Source organism: Mauremys mutica, chromosome 13 (assembly GCF_020497125.1).
Source record: "Mauremys mutica isolate MM-2020 ecotype Southern chromosome 13, ASM2049712v1, whole genome shotgun sequence".
NCBI lineage: Eukaryota > Metazoa > Chordata > Testudines > Geoemydidae > Mauremys > Mauremys mutica.
The window spans coordinates 52,783,010-52,801,896 of record NC_059084.1 but is presented as its reverse complement, the minus strand read 5'-3'; the positions used below and the strand labels follow the sequence as shown (position 1 = coordinate 52,801,896).

General features: G+C 49.6%; 1 gene segment (V, D, J or C); it reads left to right on the top strand.

Annotated features, from left to right (window-relative positions):
* Positions 1–11,354: 11,354 nt before the first annotated feature.
* The window catches only part of LOC123347716, a 46,719-nt gene continuing 39,186 nt past the window's right edge, over positions 11,355–18,887 (top strand). The window contains 2 exon segments of the C gene segment in view: positions 11,355–11,418; positions 12,958–13,224. Of these exon segments, the coding sequence occupies positions 11,355–11,418; positions 12,958–13,224 (331 nt within the window).

The window sequence follows — 18,887 nt, the reverse complement described above, 5'->3', positions numbered from 1 at the left end:
TCCCCAGGTCACCCTGAGACCCTGGGGCTAGTCACCTCTGGAGCAGTGTATTCACGGGCTTGTTCCCACCACCGTTTCACCAGATACAGTTGGCCCTTCACCGGCTGCGGGGAAGAGCTACCTCTCTGCTTCCAGCCCCTGCCTGCTCCTTCTTTCTGAGCCTCCCTTGGCCGCCTGCCTCTGAGGCTTTTTACAGCCCCAGGCTAATTAGGCTGCAGCTGTCTCTGCCTCCCCAATTAGGGCCAGGTTACCTCCAGCAGCTCTAACGTATTCCCCTAAATGGGAGCTGGTGTGACACAGGGCTGAACCAGCAACCCTCTGCCCAGCACCCTGCAACAGACCCTATTTATACAATTGCTTATGGCGTGTTAAAGGCAATTCCCTTAGGGTAGCGAATAAAGGTTGGATGCCCTGAGAGAGCCCTTTTAGGTATCTCAGCCTTGGTTTATTATTTTTCACTTATTTATTAGAACATTCCCTTCCACTGCAGGAATAGCTGGGTGAAAATCTGTGGCCTCTGGAGGTTTCACTAGGAAACACTTTGGCACACAGTGCACAATCGGCCTGTGGAACTCCTTGCCACAAGATTTCACTGAGGTCAAGAAATTAGCAGGACTGAAAAAAGCTCTGGGTATTTAAATGGATAACGAGAACACCCAGCGTTACCATAACAAAGATTATAGCTTGAACAAGAGCTTTGGAAGGAATAGAAACCTTCCTTCTTCATGATATAGGCTGAATTCTAAGGGCTGGGCAACAGACGGGGTTTGTTCCTCTCTTGCTAGATTTATGGGAATAACCTATACTGACAAAAGCATCTTTACCCTGATATAACTGCATGCTCGGAAGAGGGTTGTGTTGCTTTAGCTCTGCTGGCATCTAGTGACAGAGGTACAAAACCGCCTGCAAACTGTGTGTGAAGACAGGATGGCCCAATGGTTAGGACTCTCACCTAGGACTGGGAAGCCTTAGTGAAAGTCCCTGTTCTGTCACAGACTTCCTGTGTGAGACCTTGGGCAAGCCACTTAGCGCTCGAGTTTCAAAGGCATTTAGGCGTGTAACGCCCATTGAAATGTGCGGGTGTAGGAGATGTACTGCACAGGAAGGGCCTTTCCGGGAAGTTTTTGTACAGCGCTGCAGTCGGGCTGCGTCATCGTGGCTCTGATGGCACAGTAATAGGAAGCGGCATCCTCACTTCCCACGGGTGATATAACCAAGTGGAAGGTTTTTGCTGCTAAATCCCGCTCCACAGCAAAGCGTCCCTTGGTAAATTCAGCATCCTGGGACCGGGAGTTATCCCTGTATAGAATGAACTGCAAGGTGTTGTCAGAGAGCTGACGGTACCAGTACAAATCAGGATTTGAATAGGTAGTAGCATAATTGCAAAATATTTTTGCTTGGTTCCCCATCTCCGCCGTAAGAGCTGAGGGTGTCTGTGTTATCTGATTGCACAGAACACCTTTGCCTGTGAATATCAAGAAAGAAAACATGAGTTACAAGGAACTGCTTAGTTATACGGAATAAATGCCACCTTCACACAGCAATGATGTCTGAAGAAGGCAGCCTAACTGCCACATTGCTACAACCAACAGAAGGTGTGAACTCACTGAAAAATACAGTAGCTTCTTTGTATGGAGTGTGGCTTGAAAGCTTGTCCCTCTCTCCAGCAGAAGTTGATCTAATACAATATATTACCTCAGCCACTTTGTCTCTCTAATGAACTTCTTCCTTAACTAGCATTCATAGGAAAGAAAGGGAGAGAAATAAATAGCTAGAAGATAAGAAAAGAAAGAAAGAAAAAAAAGAAAAGCAATACTTACTTAATAATACCAGTAAAAGTTTCATTAACACATGGGTTTGAGTTATTTTTTCAGCCATCAGTCAGAATGGAAGAAGTCACCCAACTGACTTTCAGTTGGCCTGAATACTTCTGAAAGACAGCTGTGGATTCAGGAGGGCAATTGACAAAGGAAGTCACAGTAGCTGGGTGCATGCAGTTGCCATGTTTTAAAGTGTGCTGTGAGTGAACTCTGAGGCAGCCAATATGGTGATAGATTTCATAAGCAGAATAGGGGAAAAGCTCAGAGAAAGAATTTCAGCTGTGGTTAAATCAGTCAGTTCTAATCAGCAGAGGATGTGGCCTGCAATTCTTTACGCAGTTCTGACATTTTCTGTGGGCTGGTATTTCGGGGGAGGGAGGGGCGGGGAAGGAATACAGTAACATAATAAGCCGTGTCTGCTCTTAGGACTGGGTTCCTGGCCTGAGGTACATATGCTAATCTCCTGCTGGTGCAGAGTGACGTATTTTGATAATGTGGAAGGCCAACAAGTTGCCAGTGTTTTGGGGTTAGGGTTCAGTGGGCCAAGTTCTGCCCTCGGTCTACATTTGTATAGTGATTCTGGGGTGTCCCAATTTTTAGATGCCAAATTTAGGCACCTTAAAGGGGGCAAAGGCTTAGCACATTCTGAAAATCAGGCTCCTTTTTAGGCATTTCCCGTGGGGCACCCAAAGAGTGAAGCATCCAAAATCCCCAGTCACTTTTGAAAATTTGGACACTAGTGGTGACATCAATTGGAGTGCACAGGGGTGGTTGGGAACGATGGGCTGTCACGGAGTGTAGGGGAGTCAGGGCCCTGCACTCACTCCTGTGATTCACTGTGACTCTCAGACAGCTACTAAAACAGAAGGTTTATTAGACGACAGGAACACAGTCCCAAGCAGGGCTTGTAGGTACAACCAGGACCACTCAGTCAGGTTCCTCTGGGGGGCAAGGCACTTAAACCCCAGACTTGGGGTTCCCTGCATCTTCCCAGCCAGCCCCAAACTGAAAGAACCCCCCCCACCGACTCCCTCCCCTCCCCTCCCCCAGCTTCTCCTCTGGCCTTTGTCCCATTTCCAGGGCAAAGGTGTCACCTGGCCCCACACCCATCCTGCCTCAGGTTACAGGCTCAGGTATGTCCCTCAAATAAAGTCATCCCCCATATCCCATCCCCAATGCAGACAGCCCCAGTAAAACTAGACAACATTCCCAAGTCAATCCACCCCGCTCCCTACTGTGTCACATGGACTCTCCATCATTTGAAGTCTTAAAAGACTACATGTGTCTCTCAAAGTTATGCTGTGTAGCTCACACAGAAGTTATCAGCTTGATGCAGAAAATGTTGAGTGACATTCTATAGTCAGTGTTATGCAAGAGGTCAGACTAGATTACCCTCTTGGCCTTAAAAACCATCAGTCTTTGGAGAACACATGTTTTCTGTGTGTGTCTTTAGACAATAGAGCTGTGTTTTTTGTTGCCAGTCTTCAAGTGGATGTAAAGTATCATTCTCATTGTAAGATCTTCAGAAAATACCCCTGTTTATATGTCTTTTAGGGATACTGTAGCAGGGTGATGACCAGCTGGAGGCGCGGCGCTGGTGAGTTGTCGCCCCGCCACAGATACCCATGTTTATAACTTTTTGACAGAGATTTTGTGGGACCGATTCTTTTTTCAATGGCTATGCCATGTTTGTGGCCATAGCTCCACTGGAGTCAATGGTGCAGATCAGCATGTTATGGAGCGGTGTCTGTTTAACTCAGCTGAGAGTCTGGAACAATATTTTTTGCTCCTTCATCACTGGCGTTGTCATCTCTGTAGAACCGGAATGGAGAAGAGACTTTTTTTTTCTTTTTGACATCTGTTTAAGTGTTTTGTACAGGCCAATCGCCCCCTCTGCTGGACAAACACCAATTTTCCTCTCTCTCTCAGACAGTTATGGAAAATAGGTCAGACAGAGACACCCATACACTGTTCAGTTCACATCACAACCTATCACAGATGTTTTGCTGTTCTGCAGATGACAAATGTTTCCTTAGCCAAAGCATGCTATTTTTTGGTATGAAGAAGTGACTCTTTCACCCTTGAAAGGAGACAGGATGACTCGTGGGCAATTGGCAGACTTGGGGGACATATTTACGTTGGGCGAGGTGCTAAATCACAGAGTTACATTTCTGACTAACAGTAATGGTGTTCACTAGTCAGAGAGAGATGAAGATGAAAGAGGTATAAGGAAAACAAGTAGTAGGTGTTAGTATATAGGCTTGTGTGCAATAGAACTTTGGGTTTGACTTTTTGATACTTTTATATCTTACACTAATATGTTTGAACAAAGGACAAAGACACTCTGTGTGTTCTTTCTTTTCAGCTTGGAAAGGAGATGACTGGAGGGATATGATAGAGTTCTATGAAATCATGACTGGTGTGGAAAAAAGTACATAAAGAAGTGTTATTTACTCCTTTTCATACCACAAGAACTAGGGGTCACTCAATGAAATAATTGGCAGCAGGTTTAAAACAAATAAAGGAAGTATTTTTTCACACAACACCCGGTCAGCCTGTGGAACTCCTTACCAGAGGATGTTGTGAAGGCCAAGACCATAACAGGGTTTAAAAAAGAACTAGATAAGTTCACGGAGGACAGAACCATCAGTGGCTGTTAGCCAGGATGGGCAGGGATGGTGTCCCTAGTCTCTGTTTGTCAGAAGCTGGGAATGGGCAACGGCGGTGGATCACTCAGTGATCACCTGGCACTGGCCACTGTCGGCAGACAGGATACTGGGGTGGATGGACCTTTGGTCTGAACAAGTAGGGTCATTCTTATATATGTTCTTGTGTAAGGGCTGGAGGTTTCAGAGGAGTATAAGGAGATTTTAGATAACCCATCTGTGACTGAATTTTAATGAGATTTGGGCATCTGTCCATTAAGCACTTTTCAAGCTTCCTGACCGAAGTCAAATCTCCAAAGGCCAAGTTCCAGGCTTTAACCCCAAGCAACAGGGGGTGGGGGGGAGGGCAGAGGGAGGGAGAAGGAAGACAGATTGGAGAAAGGAAATTTCTGAAATGCAAAATGATTTGCCTGCCTTGAGGGATATCAAACCATAGGATGATATGTGCCTTGTTAGTCAGCGGGAATATTTGACACCAACCCATTGTGCTAAACCAAAGGTCAGCAGCGGTCATGCTGTGGCTACGTTGTCTTTGAGTTGTGGCCTGGTGCATCTTGTCAGGTGAGCAGCGAGGTGCAGCCTCTTCTAAGGTTGGGGTTTTTCATGTTTCCAAGGGCTTGATGACATCAGTGGGTCAATGCTTTTGTGCTTACACCAATCTCTGGCAGGTTTATTTTGTAACTGCCACTTCCAAGGTGTCTTGCACCTTCCTCTGAAGGGTCTGTCGGAGATTAGCTGGCTCACTGGTGTGATGGGATAGGCCAGTTCCAACGCGAGTGTTTCTTTAACAGTCTCCATGGCTGTGGTTATGTTAACCCAGCCAAGTTCTGCCCGTGCAGAGCCAGGGAGTTCCATTACCCTGGACTGTGTCGTGTCTGGGTATAACATCAATGACCATCATCTCCACTGGGTCCGTCAGGCCCCTGGGAAAGGTCTGGTCTGGGTCACAGCCTTCAGAACAGGTTTCACCACCATCACCGCTAACGAATTCAAAGGACGGGTCACCCCCTCCACCAGCGGCTCCACTGCCAGGCTAAAGATAGACGGACTGACAGCTGCAGACACGGCTACCTACTACTGTGCATGAGAAACACAGTGCTTGCTTCCCAGCTTCCTCTCCTACAGTAACCTCTGGGGCAAAGGACTCCTCTCACCAGGGGTGGCTCTAGGTATTTTGCCACCCGAAGCATGGCAGGCAGGCTGCCTTTGGCGGCTTGCCTGCAGGAGGTCCCCAGTCCCGCGGATTCGGCGGCACACCTGCGGGAGGTCCTCTGAAGCCATGGGACCAGCGGACCCTCAGCAGGCATGCCACTGAAGGCAACCCGCCTGCCGCCCTCATGGCGACTGGCAGAGCACCCCCCATGGCTTGCCGCCCCAGGCACGCGCTTGGGGTGCTGCTGCCTGGAGCAGCCCCTGCCTCTCACTAGCACATCTCTCTGCATGAAATTCAGCCCTCTGCCACTGCCTGCACATTGCAAGAGTCCCAAGGCAGCCCTCAAAATGAGACCCTGGGGTTAAACAGGCCATGGGATGAGCCCCCTGCATAGGGTCAACTTCACCCTTAACAATTAATCTTGTGGCCTTACCATAACAGACTGCCCGAGGCGGCACCGTGATCTATTGGCTAGAGCCCTGTGCTAGGAGTCCGGCTCGCTGAGTTCTGACCCATTGCTCTGGGGTGTGGCCTGAGGTAATTCACGACTACCTACTGTGACAAGATCAGGCAAGATGGCTACAAGAAAGTTGCAAACAGCGGGTACATTAGCCCCACGTTAAACAAGTCCCCATTTCCCTAGTAACCAAACAAGGTCTATGCCAGGTTAATTAAGACACCTGGAGGCAATCAAGGACCTGCTAGAACCAGTTGAGATAATTAGCTTGAATGGGACACCTGGAAGCAATCAAGGACTGCTGGAACTGGTTAAAAAGCCTCCCCTTCAGTCAGTTCAGTAGCAGGCCAGAAGTGGTGAGAAGAGGATATGCTGCTGGAGAGCAGGAACAGTAGTAATGCTCTCAGGTACTAGGAGGGAACCCTGCAGGTACAGAGCGGAAACAGCCCCTTTGGGCCCCAGAAGTCCAAGGGAGGTAAACCCCAGCTAGAGGGCAGAGCTAGATTAACTCTTCTGGGGGCCTGGAGCTATGTGATTTTGTGGGGCCCTCTAGGGTGGGGCAAAAACTGGGGGCGGGGTCAATGTGTGTGTGGGTTGAGGCAGGAGGGTAGGTGCATGAGGAGGTGAGGGCTCTGGCTGGGGGTGTGGGCTCTGGGATGAGGTGTTTGGGGTGCAGAGGGGGCTCTGGGAACAGGTAGTAAGAAAGTATCACTTCCAGATGTCTTGTAGGATGTCCAGGACATATCCTAAGGCTGCTGGTAGGGAACCCTTCTTCCTGTTCTGTTTTCACATCATCCCATTCGCCAGCTGGAGGTTCTGGTCTCTTCTCTACTATATCAGGTCATAACCCGACCCTCACAGCCTCACCTGGCCTGCGCCGCTGGCTGAGTTCAGACCTTTTTATTTCTAACCCGCCCGGTTCTCCCCGGAATATGCAAACCTGCAAGATCTGCCTTCCTACTTAAACACCGACTCCGACATCTCAGCCACAGGCTCAGGGACTTACTGGGCTGCGCTCCTATCCCATCACCATGCGGTGTCCACTGAAACTCTGCATTTTCCTGAGTGTCCTCTCATGTGGGTTTGTCTGTTTTGGGATTCACTCGTTGATCTGAAGTATAGCTGGAGTTCAGGAGCTAAAGGTTATTGGTTTTTTTTCCCTCCAGAAGTTCCAAAGTTACCCGGGAACACTCTAAGTCAATAGTGCTTGTGCTCCTAAATGTGAGTGCTTTAGAAAATCCCCTGTACAAGTCATCCTGTGTGGAAAGACAGTGAGATCAGTATCGGGGGTAGCTGTGTTAGTCTGTATCCACAAAAACAGCAAGGAGTCTGGTGGCACCTTGAAGACTAATAGATTTATTTGGGCATAAGCTTTTGTGGGTAAAACCCCCACTTTTTCAGATGCATGGAGTGAAAATTACAGATGCAGTGAGATCAGTGGAGTCATGTGAGGGATTTGTTAGACCAATATCTATCTAGAGATCGATGCATCTCCTTCCCTCTATTGTAGCTGTCTCTCTAATTTAATTGTTTTTAAACATTACTTTTAACAACCCATTTTCTTTCTCTCCAGGGGCCCAGGCACAGATTGTTCTGACCCAGTCCAGCCTGGAAATTAAGAAACCTGGAGAATCCACTAAACTCACATGTACCGTGAGCAACTTTCATAGAATATCAGGGTTGGAAAGGACCTCAGGAGGTCATCCTGGCTGGGATAATTTAGTTGGGGATTGGCCCTTCTTTGAGCAGGGGGTTGGAGTAGATGACCTCAGCAGCTATTGTATGAACTGGGTCTGATAGGCTCTGGGGAAAGGGGCTGGAGTGGCTGATCTACTATTACACATTTTCCGGCAACAGCTACTCGCTGGCAATCAGGGGCGATTCGCAGCCTCCAAGGACAGCTCCAGTCTCTATTTACACAGGACCAGCCTGAAAGCAGAGGACACCGTGGTGTATTAGGGTATGTCTACACTACGGGATTATTCCGATTTTACAGAAACCGTTTTTTAAAAACAGATTGTATAAAGTCGAGTGCACGCAGCCACACTAAGCACATTAATTCGGTGGTGTGTGTCCATGTACTGAGGCTAGCGTCGATTTCTGGAGCGTTGCACTGTGGGTAGCTATCCCATAGTTATCCCATAGTTCCCGCAGTCTCCTCCACCCATTGGAATTCTGGGTTGAGATCCCAATGCCTGATGGGCTCAAAAATTTGTTGCGGGTGGTTATGGGTAAATATTGTCAGTCAAGCCTCCCTTCATAAAAGCAATGGTAGACAATCATTTTGCTCCCTTTTCCCTGGATTGCCCGGGGAAGATGCCACAGCATGGCAACCATGGAGCCCGTTTAGCCTTTTTTCACTGTTATCGTATGTCTACTGGATGCTACTGACAGACGCGGTACTGCAGCGCTACACAACAGCATCCCCTTGCCTTTGCAAGTAGCAAAGACGGTTACCAGCCCTACTGTACCATCTGCTCCTTTGCAAGTTGACAATGACGGTTACCAGTCACACTGTACCATCTGCTGCTGTCATGGGTGTTCCTGGCTGGCCTCAGTGAGGTTGGCCGGGGGCGCCTGGACAAAAAGGGGAATGACTCCCCAGGTCGTTCCCTTCGTTAAGTTTTGTCTAATGGAGAGTCAGTCCTGCCTAGAATATCAGGCAAGCCTACTAAAGAATCAGAGAAGCAAACAGCCACTCCAGGTCAGAGTCCCAGACATCCCGCAGAAATGAGTTGCATGCCATTCTAGGAGGTGCCCCTGCAACAACGCCATCCATTGCTTCCCTCCTCCCCCACCCCTCCTGGGCTACCATGGCAGTTATCGCCCCATTTGTGTGATGAATTAATAAAGAATGCATGAATTTGAAACAGCACTGACTTTATTGCCTCTGCAAGCAGAGATCAAAGCGGGAAGGGGAGGGCGGTTGGCTTACAGTGAAGTAGAGTGAACCACCATTCTGCACTTGCTCAGCCTATAGCTGAAAATGGGAATCTGTGACAATCACTAGGATAGACACACAGGCAGGACTGAATCTCCATTTGTGTGTGGGCCTTTGGTTGACACTGGTAAAATACAAAATGTCCCAGGACATGTATGTTGGGGGACAGTTCTAAACGGCAGCTTAATTTTTTTATTTGCAGCAAAATGAAGAGGTCTAAGTATCTGATTATGAGCCTTGGTAGCAAGGGGTAGGCTGGGGTAGGCGCGACCGTGTGGTACTGCTGACTGGGGAGAGCAGCCTGAGGCAGAAGCCTCCAGCTGGTATCATATTCCAGGCAGGACTGAATCTCCATTAGACAAAACTTAAAGAAGAGAATGACCTGGAGTCATTCCCATTTTTGCCCATGTGCCCCCGGCTGACCTCACCAAGGCCAGCCAGGAGCACCCACGGGACGATGACAACGGATACCAGTCCTACTGTACCATCTGCCATCGGCAAGGCAAGAGGATGCTGCTGCGTAGCGCTGCAGCACCGCGTCTGCCAGCAGCATCCAGTAGACATACAGTGACATTGAAAAAAGTAAAAAAATGACTTTTTTTCCCTTTGCTTTCATGGGGGGGCTGATGACATATACCCTGAACCACCCGCGACAATGTTTTTGACTCTTCAGGTTTTGGTTGCTCAGTCCAGAATTCAAATGGTTTTCGGAGAGTGTGGAAACTGTGGGATAGCCACAGTCGTCAGTCACCCCTCCCTCCGTGAGCATCCATTTGATTCTTTGGCTTTCTGGTACACTTGTCTCAGCTCCTTAAGTTTCACGCAGCACTGTGTTGAGTCCCTGTTGTGGCCTCTGTCCATCATGGCCTTGGAGATTTTTTCAAATGCTTTGGCATTTCGTCTTTTGGAACAGAGTTCTGATAGAACAGATTCATCTCCCCATACAGAGATCAGATTCAGTATCTCCCGTACGGTCCATGCTGGAGCTCTTTTTTGATTCTGGGACTGCATGCTTTTCCTGTCTACCTGGCCAGTGCATTTGAGTTCAGATCGCTGTCCAGAGCGGTCACAATGGTGCACTGTGCGATAGCTCCCAGAGGCCAATAGCATCAAATTGCGGCCACACGAACCCTAATTCGAACCGGCAATGTCTATTTCAGTGCTACTCCCCTCGTCAGGGAGGAGTACAGAAATCAATTTTAAGAGCCCTTGATGTCGACAAAAATGGCTTCGTTGTGTGAATGGGTTAAGGGTTAATTCGATTTAACACGGCTAAATTCGACAAACTCGTAGTGTACACAGGGCCGGCTCCAGACCCCAGCGCGCCAAGCGCGCGTGTGGGGCGGCATTTTGCGTGGAGGGCAGCAGGCGGCTCCGGCAGACCTTCCGCAGTCATGCCTGCGGATGCTCCACCGGAGCCACGGGACCACGGGACCGTCCGCAGGCACGTCTGCAAGAGGTCCCCCGGAGCCCCGCGGCAGCGCGCCCCCTGCGGCATGCCGCCGTGCTTGGGGCGGCCAGATTCCTAGAGCCGCCCCTGAGTGTACACCAGGCCTTACTGTGCGAGAGACACAAGGAGGGGAAGCCGGTCTGAGTCTGAGCTCAGGAAAAAACCCTCCCGTGGTGTCAATTCAATGAAAAATCCCCCAGCAGGTGGCGCTCCGGAGCTACACACCGCAGCAGACCGGCTCTTCTCCCTCCTCTCGCTGCACCACCAAGACTGACACAATCCTTGAAACACACGGGTGCGGAAGGGGACAGGATGTCTCTCCTGCGCCTTGTCTTCCCTGGCCTCACTCACAGGCTGGGAAAGGAAAACAGTTAAGCACTAACTAGTAGCTGTATTTTATTTGCTTCTCTCCGGCACGAGGGAGTAGCTCCTCCTACTGCTCCAACTGAAGTCAATTATTATTTTGTATGATGTCCCCTAGGAGCTATAGTCATGGACGGGAGCTCTAGGGTGCGAGGCGCTGCACAAACATCAAACGGCCAGAGCCCCAGGCAGCTTAGGAACTCAATGTAAGAGAGAGACACATGGGGAGGGGGACGGGGACAAGGAACCAATAAGACAACATTGATCAGCGTTATGGGCAGTGACCTTAGCAAAAGAACCGCCTAACAGTAAAGTATTTTTCTATACTTCATGGCAGAGGAGGGTTTTAGGAGCGCTTTGAAGGGAAATAATGAGGCAGCATTGACCAAATTCCCCACTCCCCCGACCCTATCCCGCTGCCAAGGCCAGGGCAGCCGCGGGGAAAAGCAGACGGCTAGTTATTTAAATATTTAACAAATGCACAAAGGAGGCTTCTGTCGGAAGATGGGGATTGTCACAGTGGATGAGAACAGGCAGCAAACTAGTCCATTCTCCTACTCCTCCAGCGGTAAACACCAGCTGCACAAACATTGCAAGGGGCAGTTACAGAGAATCGGACCACAGGGGAATGTTCCTCTGCACCTCTCCACACTTGTATATTGGTTTTCCCCCTAAATCAGTTTAATCTAAACAACGCAAAGCAAATGTTATTAGTGACGTCTTAGACCAAGGCAGAAAAGAGACAAAAGTATTACAGTGACACCTGAAGCCACATCTAAAATGATCAAATGTTAAAAACCGTGTAAAGCTTGTAAAGAGATATTCGCCTTTACTCCGTATGTGAACCCCGTGCCGCTGGTCTTCTCCGTCCTCCCTTCATGCACCCAGAGCACCCGCTGGAGACACAGAGACAGGGTCAGTCCTGTGCTCTGAGAGGCCAAGAAAGAGGCATCGGGGCAAACCCTAGAGAGCCCTGCTGGCAGCACAGATTACAGGGAAATCATTGATGGGGAAGGGTTCTCACCTGCCCCAAACAACATGGGCAGAAGCAGTTACTATTCTCGGTGCCCCTGTATTGGCTTAGTTCCAAGCCAGCTGCGTTTGGGGTTGAAAAGGGAGAGTTGTGAAGGCCCTCAGTGTGTGATTAGAAACATTATCTAGCTAACGGGCATACCCATAGATCTTTGTTGTAAGAGCTGAACAGCTGAAATAGAAACAGCTGCTAAATCCAGGTGCTTGTCAATAGCCACTATTGCCACATGATTTATTTAATCTAGAACAGGTGTTTTAAAGCCCTCACCTAGTATCTGTGCCTGTCACATCAATTAGCGAATATTAAATAGAGAAATACAATTCCCATTGGACAAAGGGGTAAGTTTCAATGACTCAGGAGCCTAAATCCATTTTTTAGAAGTCTTAAATTTTGCAGCCTAAATCCCAGAGACAGTGCTTAGGATTTAGGTTCCAAAATCAATTACCCCAAACCCAGCTCCCTGAGGCTCCTTTGATTTCAATGGGATTTGGGTCAGGGCACTACAACTCCCCCTCCCACGTCCTTCTCTCAAAACCGGAGGGCAACTAATGAGAGCACCCACGGAAGGCATTTGCGTGTTTTATGAGGAGGGATATATGCAAATCAGGGTGGCAGTTTCCTGTTTAAATCTGCTCCGTTCTCTGCCCAGGCTGCACCCGGTGACACAATCCGCAGCCCCTGGGTCTGTGCAGTGACCAGCCAGTCCCTGAGAATTTTCCCCTCCTGCGCCCGGGACAATGAGGCTCTGGCTCCATGTACTGTTCCTTGCAGCAGCTTTGGAAGGTAATTTCAGCCCCTCTCACCATTGCGGGGCAGGGGAACAGTCTATTATTGCTCTGAATATCAATGCGCTGTATAATATCTCTCTATTCCCAGGTGTCCGGTCCCAGGTGCAGCTGGTGGAGTCCGGAGGGGGTGTGAAAAAGCCCGGAGACTCTCTCCGCCTCTCCTGCAAAGCCTCCGGGTTCAAAGTTGGGGACTACAGGATGATGTGGGTCCGGCATGCTCCCGGGAAGGGGCTGGAGTGGGTCTCAAGTATTCATTGGAATTTATGGAACCACTATTACTACGCAGACTCAGTGAAAGGCCGATTCACCATCTCCAGGGACGATTCCAACAACCTGCTGCATTTGGACATGACCGGCCTGAAGCCCGAGGACACCGCCCGCTATTATTGTGCGAGATACATAAACACAGTGCGGGAAGCCGGGCCGAGCTCAGACAGAAACCTGCCCTCGCTGGCTAAGCACAAACTCTCCGCTGGGGGGCGCTGCAGTTCTACAGCTCGCAGCGCAGAGACCGTGAGCGAGAAAACTCCTGTCCGCAGCTGCCTGTCTGTGGGTACGTCTACACTACGGGATTATTCCGAATTTACATAAACCGGTTTAGTAAAACAGATTGTATAAAATCGAGTGTGCGCGGCCACACTAAACACATTAAATCGGTGGTGTGCGTCCATGGTCCGAGGCTAGCATCGATTTCTGGAGCGTTGCACTGTGGGTAGCTATTCCGTAGCTATCCCATAGTTCCCGCAGTCTCCCCCGCCCCTTGGAATTCTGGATTGAGATCCCAGTGCCTGATGGGGCAAAAATCATTGTCATGGGTGGTTCTGGGTAAATGTCATCAATCATTCCTTCCTCCGGGAAAGCAAAGGCAGACAATCATTTCGTGCCCTTTTTGCCTGGATTTCCCTGGCAGACGCCATAGCGTGGCAACCATGGAGCCTGTTTTGCCTTTTGTGACTGTCACCGTATGTGTACTAGATGCCGCTGACAGAGGCGATTCAGCAGTGCTACACAGCAGCATGCTTTTGCTTTTGCATGACAGCAGAGATGGTTACCAGCCATACTGTACCATCTACCATACCATAAATTGGCAATGAGATGATGGTTACCAGTCCTTTTGCACTGCACCGTCTGCTGCTGTCATAAGTACCCCTGGCTGAGATCAGCCAGGGGTGCAAAAGACAAAAATGGGAATGATTCCCTGAGTCAATCCCTCCTTTTTGGTATATAAAAATAGAATAATCCTGCCTAGAATATGGGGCAAGTGTACTAGAGAACCAGTGTATCACAGAACCAGAGAGCACAGCTGCTCCGTGTCAGATCCCGCAGAAATGATGAGCTGTATGCTATTCACAGGGGGTGACCCTGCAACAACCCCACCTGTTGATTCCCTTCTCCCCCAGCCTTCCTGGGCTACCATTGCAGTGTCCCCCCATTTGTGTGATGAAGTAATAAAGAATGCAGGAATAAGAATCAGTGACTTGTTAGTGAGATAAAATGAGGGGAAGGCAGCCTCCAGCTGCTATGATAGTCCAGATAGGACATTAAGCAGTGTGGGGGAGAGGAGCCCAGCATCCCGCTGCTATGATAGTCCAGGCAAAACAGAATCTTTTCTTTACACATGAAGGGCAGGGACTGATGGAGCTCAGCCCCCTGTTGCTATGATGAAGATGGTTATCAGTCATACTGCACCATCTACCAGGAATAATCAGGAGTTTTTTACCCAGGCGCCCCCGGCCGACCTCACTGGAGGCCAGCCAGGAGCACTCACGGGCTGACGATGACAGATACCAGTCCTTTTGCACTGCACCATCTGCCAAAAGGCTGATGATGATGCTGGATATCAGTCATATTGCACCATCAGCAATATGGGAATGAGGATGCTGGTGTTGACTGCTGCAGCATCGCGTCTATCAGCAGCATTCAGTAAACATAGGGTGACATTTAAAAGAGTCAAGAGAGGATTTTTTTCCCTTTTACTTCTGGGGGTGGGCGCGGGGGGTAATTGACAAGCTATGCCCTGAACCACCGCGGACACAGTGTTTGACCCTACAGGCATTTGGAGCTCAGCCAAGAATGCAAATGCTTTTTGGAGACTGCAGGAACTGTGGGATAGCTTGAGTCCTCAGTCCCCACTCCCTCCCTCCATGAGCATCCATTTGATTCTTTGGCTTTCCGTTACATTTGTCACGCAGCAGCGTGCTGAGTCCCTGCTGTGGCGTCTGTCTGGAGTTTTTTAAAAAATGCTTTGGAATTTCATCTTCTGTAATGGAGCACTGATAGAACAGATTTGCCTGCCCATACAGCGATCACATCCGTATGGTCCATGCTCGAGCTCTTTTTGGATTTTGATTTCAGACTGCATCGCCACCTGTGCTGATCGGAGCTCCACACTGGGCAAACAGGAAATGATATTCAAAAGTTTGCGGGGCTTTTCCTGTCTATCTGGCCACTGCATCCGAGTTCAGATTGCTGTCCAAACCGGTCAGTGGTGCACTGTGGGATACCACCCGGAGGCCAATACCATCGATTTGCGGCCACACTAACCCTAATCCGATATGGTAATACCAATATTAGCACTACTCCTCTCGTTAGGGAGGAGTACAGAAACCGGTTTAAAGAGCCCTTTATATCGATATAAAAGGCCTCTTAGTGTGGATGGGTGTGGCGTTAAATCGGTTTAACTCTCCTAAAACCGGTTTAAACGTGTAGTGTAGACCAGGCCTGTGACTCCCCCACACAGACACAGACATGGACTAACCGCCCTGTTAGCAGAGACCAGCCCGCAACTTCCCCTTGTCCCCAGTTCACTGTGTGCCCCTCACTCCGCTCCTCCCCGCCTTTCCTCTCCCTCCCCCCACCCCTCCACCTCCCCCCATCCCCGGCTGAGAGAACCGATATTCAAGTGAATGAATGAAAACACGGTTTTTAACCCCCCTCTAACAGCCAGGCGGAGGGTTTCCAGGCTGTCCTCGAGATACGGACACTTCATGCCTATTATAACCCCTCGGGCGCGCTAGAAAACCGCAGCCCGGGCAGGCAGGTCTGAATTCTGGAAGGAGCCTACGGGCGCTGGACAGTGACCTACCAGGGGCTTTCGATGTGTGTTCAGGGCTCGATCCACAAGGTGAATTCAGCACCTACCTGCCGCCTTATGTGCCCAAATCAGACATGCCTCCGAGACCCTCAAAGCTGGCACCGAAATCCCCTAGGTCTCTGGCTGGGGATATGTGCTGCTGGGCCACCCAGAGGATTCTGGGGACTGGGGTCTTTGCTGGTGGGGGGCCCCCCTTTGGCAGTAATTTGGTGGCGGGACTCCTTCCGCTCCGGGACCCGCCGCCCAAGTGCCCCGAAGACCCACGGCGGGGGATCCCAGCAGGGCCAGCTCCAGACCCCAGCGAGCCAAGCGCGCGCTTGGGGCGGCATCCCGCGGGAGGGCGGCTCCGGTGGACCTCCCGCAGACGTGCCTGCGGAAGGTCCGCTGGTCCCGCGGCTCCGGTGGAGTATCCGCAGGCATGCCTGTGGGAGGTTCACCGGAGCCACAGGACCGGCAACCGCCAGACTGCCCCCCACGGCATACCGCCCTGCTTGGGGCGGCGCAAATCCTAGAGCCGCCCCTGGCTCCCAGCCGCCAAATTACCGCCAAAGACTGCGCTGCAGTGCAACGGCGGGTCCCTTCGGCTGTAATTTGGCGGAGGGGGGGCCCTTGCTGCGGGTCCCGGAGGACCGTGCGAAGGACCCCCTGCCTGCGAAGACCGGGGAAGAAGCTCTGGGGGACCAGGCCCCATGAGAGTTTTCCGGGGCTCCCGGAGTGAGTGAAGGACCCACTCCAGGGGCCCTGAAAAGCTCTTGTGGGGGCCCCTGCTGGGCCCGGGGCAAATTGCCCCACTTGCCCCCCCCAACCCCCGCGGCCCTGATGTTCTGGCCCAGAGAGAGCAGGAAAGCGAATCACTCTACAGCCCAGGGGTCAGGAGGAGACTCAAGTCCCTGCTCTAATGAGTCCTTAATTACTTATAGCAAGTGCAACAGCTGTATAACAGCCGTGTCCCCTGGTAAGCTTAGCCCTTAATGTATCAATTCCTTGAACCCTCCCCTGAAAATTCCATCTTGAAGAACTTCATTCACACCCAAGACAACATACACCACAGGAAAAGAAAAAAAGAGAGCAGAACGCCAGGAGAGAAATAAAACTGAGTTTCCTACTGGGGCATCTGGCATTGGTCACTGTGGGAAGACGGGATACTGGGCTAGATGGATCTTTGGTCTCAGCCAGTGTGGCTGTTCTTATGATTGAATGAGGAGAGTTGGGCCTGTTATGTTCATTGAAGCTACTCAATGTGTAAGTTGCTACTCAGTGTATAAGAAGTCCTCATAATTTAGTACACGTTTGTAGTGATTTTTTTGTTTGTTAGTTGGACAGTAGATGTTCCAAATTAAAAGTCTGGTCATTAAGTCCAAAGTGAACTTTCTGTTTAGAATCTCCCATGGCCTCCATCACACTAATATCTCAGCACCTCACAAGCATTAAATGAATTTATAGGCACAGCAACCATGAGTGGTAGGAAGCCAATGCTGGCTGTGGTTTGTGGCTGGAATAAGGAGTTAAATTAAGAATGAGTGAATTGTGCATGGTCTCTGCTGTTCCGTGTGAACAAGCCATCCTCTTATTCACCAGGGTTTAGAAGAAAATTACCTTGTGGATAGGTTATTCCTTAACTACTAGGATCTGTTTTGCACCTTTTTTCCAAGCATTTTGTATTGGCCAGTGTTGATTGGATGGACATGTCTGATTCATTAGAGCACTCCCTCTGTTCCAGTCACACTTTGAGTTTGTGGCATTGCTAGTAATACAGGTTTTCAAAGGAGCCTAAGGGAGTTAGGTACCCAGTTCCCATTGAATTCCAAAGGGCATTGGGGACCTCACTTCTTTAGGTAGCTTTGGAAATGCCCAGCCTGAAGTCAGCTCCCCTGTGTCCCACTCTACTGCTCAAACCACAAACAAAAGGGCAAGTGGAGGGAAGAGGGGAAAGCCAGATGGAAGAAGGGAAATTTCTGAAATGCAAAATCATTTGCCTGCTGTGACATTACTGACATAACCTGTGAACATATAGATCATTGTTGCAACCAGTATTATATATATGCAGCAAATATTGTACAAAGGTTGCTATGTACGGTGTCTATGGAGAGGTTATGATTATGCTGGCTGTCTGTGTGTATCATTTTTTGTAGTTGAAGTTATGAATATTGGCTATGTACTTCAATGTTAATATGTTTTGATTCAAAGTCACCTCAGCGAAGCATTTGGTCGGCTTCTTGAGAAGGAACTATTCTCAGTAAGTGCCCAATCAAGAAACGCTTAATGGACAATGGAGTTTGGGAGACATCATTCGAAATCGGAGCTTTCCTGGGAACGTTCAAACTAACATGTAAACAATGATGTCGGCCTGTAAAGAACTGAGTGATGCATGAACATGTGACTTGTCCATGTGACTCCAGGCTCCATCTTGATGAAATTTTCCACAGTAAGAACAAAGAGGCATCCTTACACCTGGAATAGACTATAAAAGACTGCTACCTCATCTCCATCTTGTCTTCAGTCCTGTTTCTTGCCTCTGGAGAGACTTTGCTACAAACTGAAGCTCTGAACAAAAGACTGAATGACCCATCCCAGCTGTGGATGTTCCAGAGGCTTGATTTGAACTTGGAGTTTATTCCATCACTGCTACAAGCCTAAACCAATAACTTTGCCATCACTGGATGTAATTTATTCAATTTAATCAATTCTAGCTCTCATCTGTATCTTTTTCCTTTTATGAATAAACCTTTAGATTCCAAAGAATTGGCACCCACAGTCGCAGAGACCCCCCTCATCCAGCATCATCCTCCTGGTGTTATAGATGGTGACTTTGGCCAGAGCCAGGAGGAGGTTGACCAGGAGGTCTCGTGACTTTGTGGGACCACAGCCAGGGTGTGCAAAAATAAATGGGGTGGGGGATAAAAGTGCAGCCAGAACCTCAGCAAGAGGTTCTGGAGGAGCCAGAAGAGGGGCTGTGTAGCGGGGTGATCCCCCACTCCTGCCCTGAAGGGTTAAAACCAGCCCTGGAAGGGGGCTGTGGCTGGAAAAAGCAGCTTTTAGGCTGGGTTGATTGGGGGAAGTGGCTGCAGCTGGGGCCATGCTCCAAACAGACTCAGCTGGCCCCATAAAGGCAGAGAAGCCAG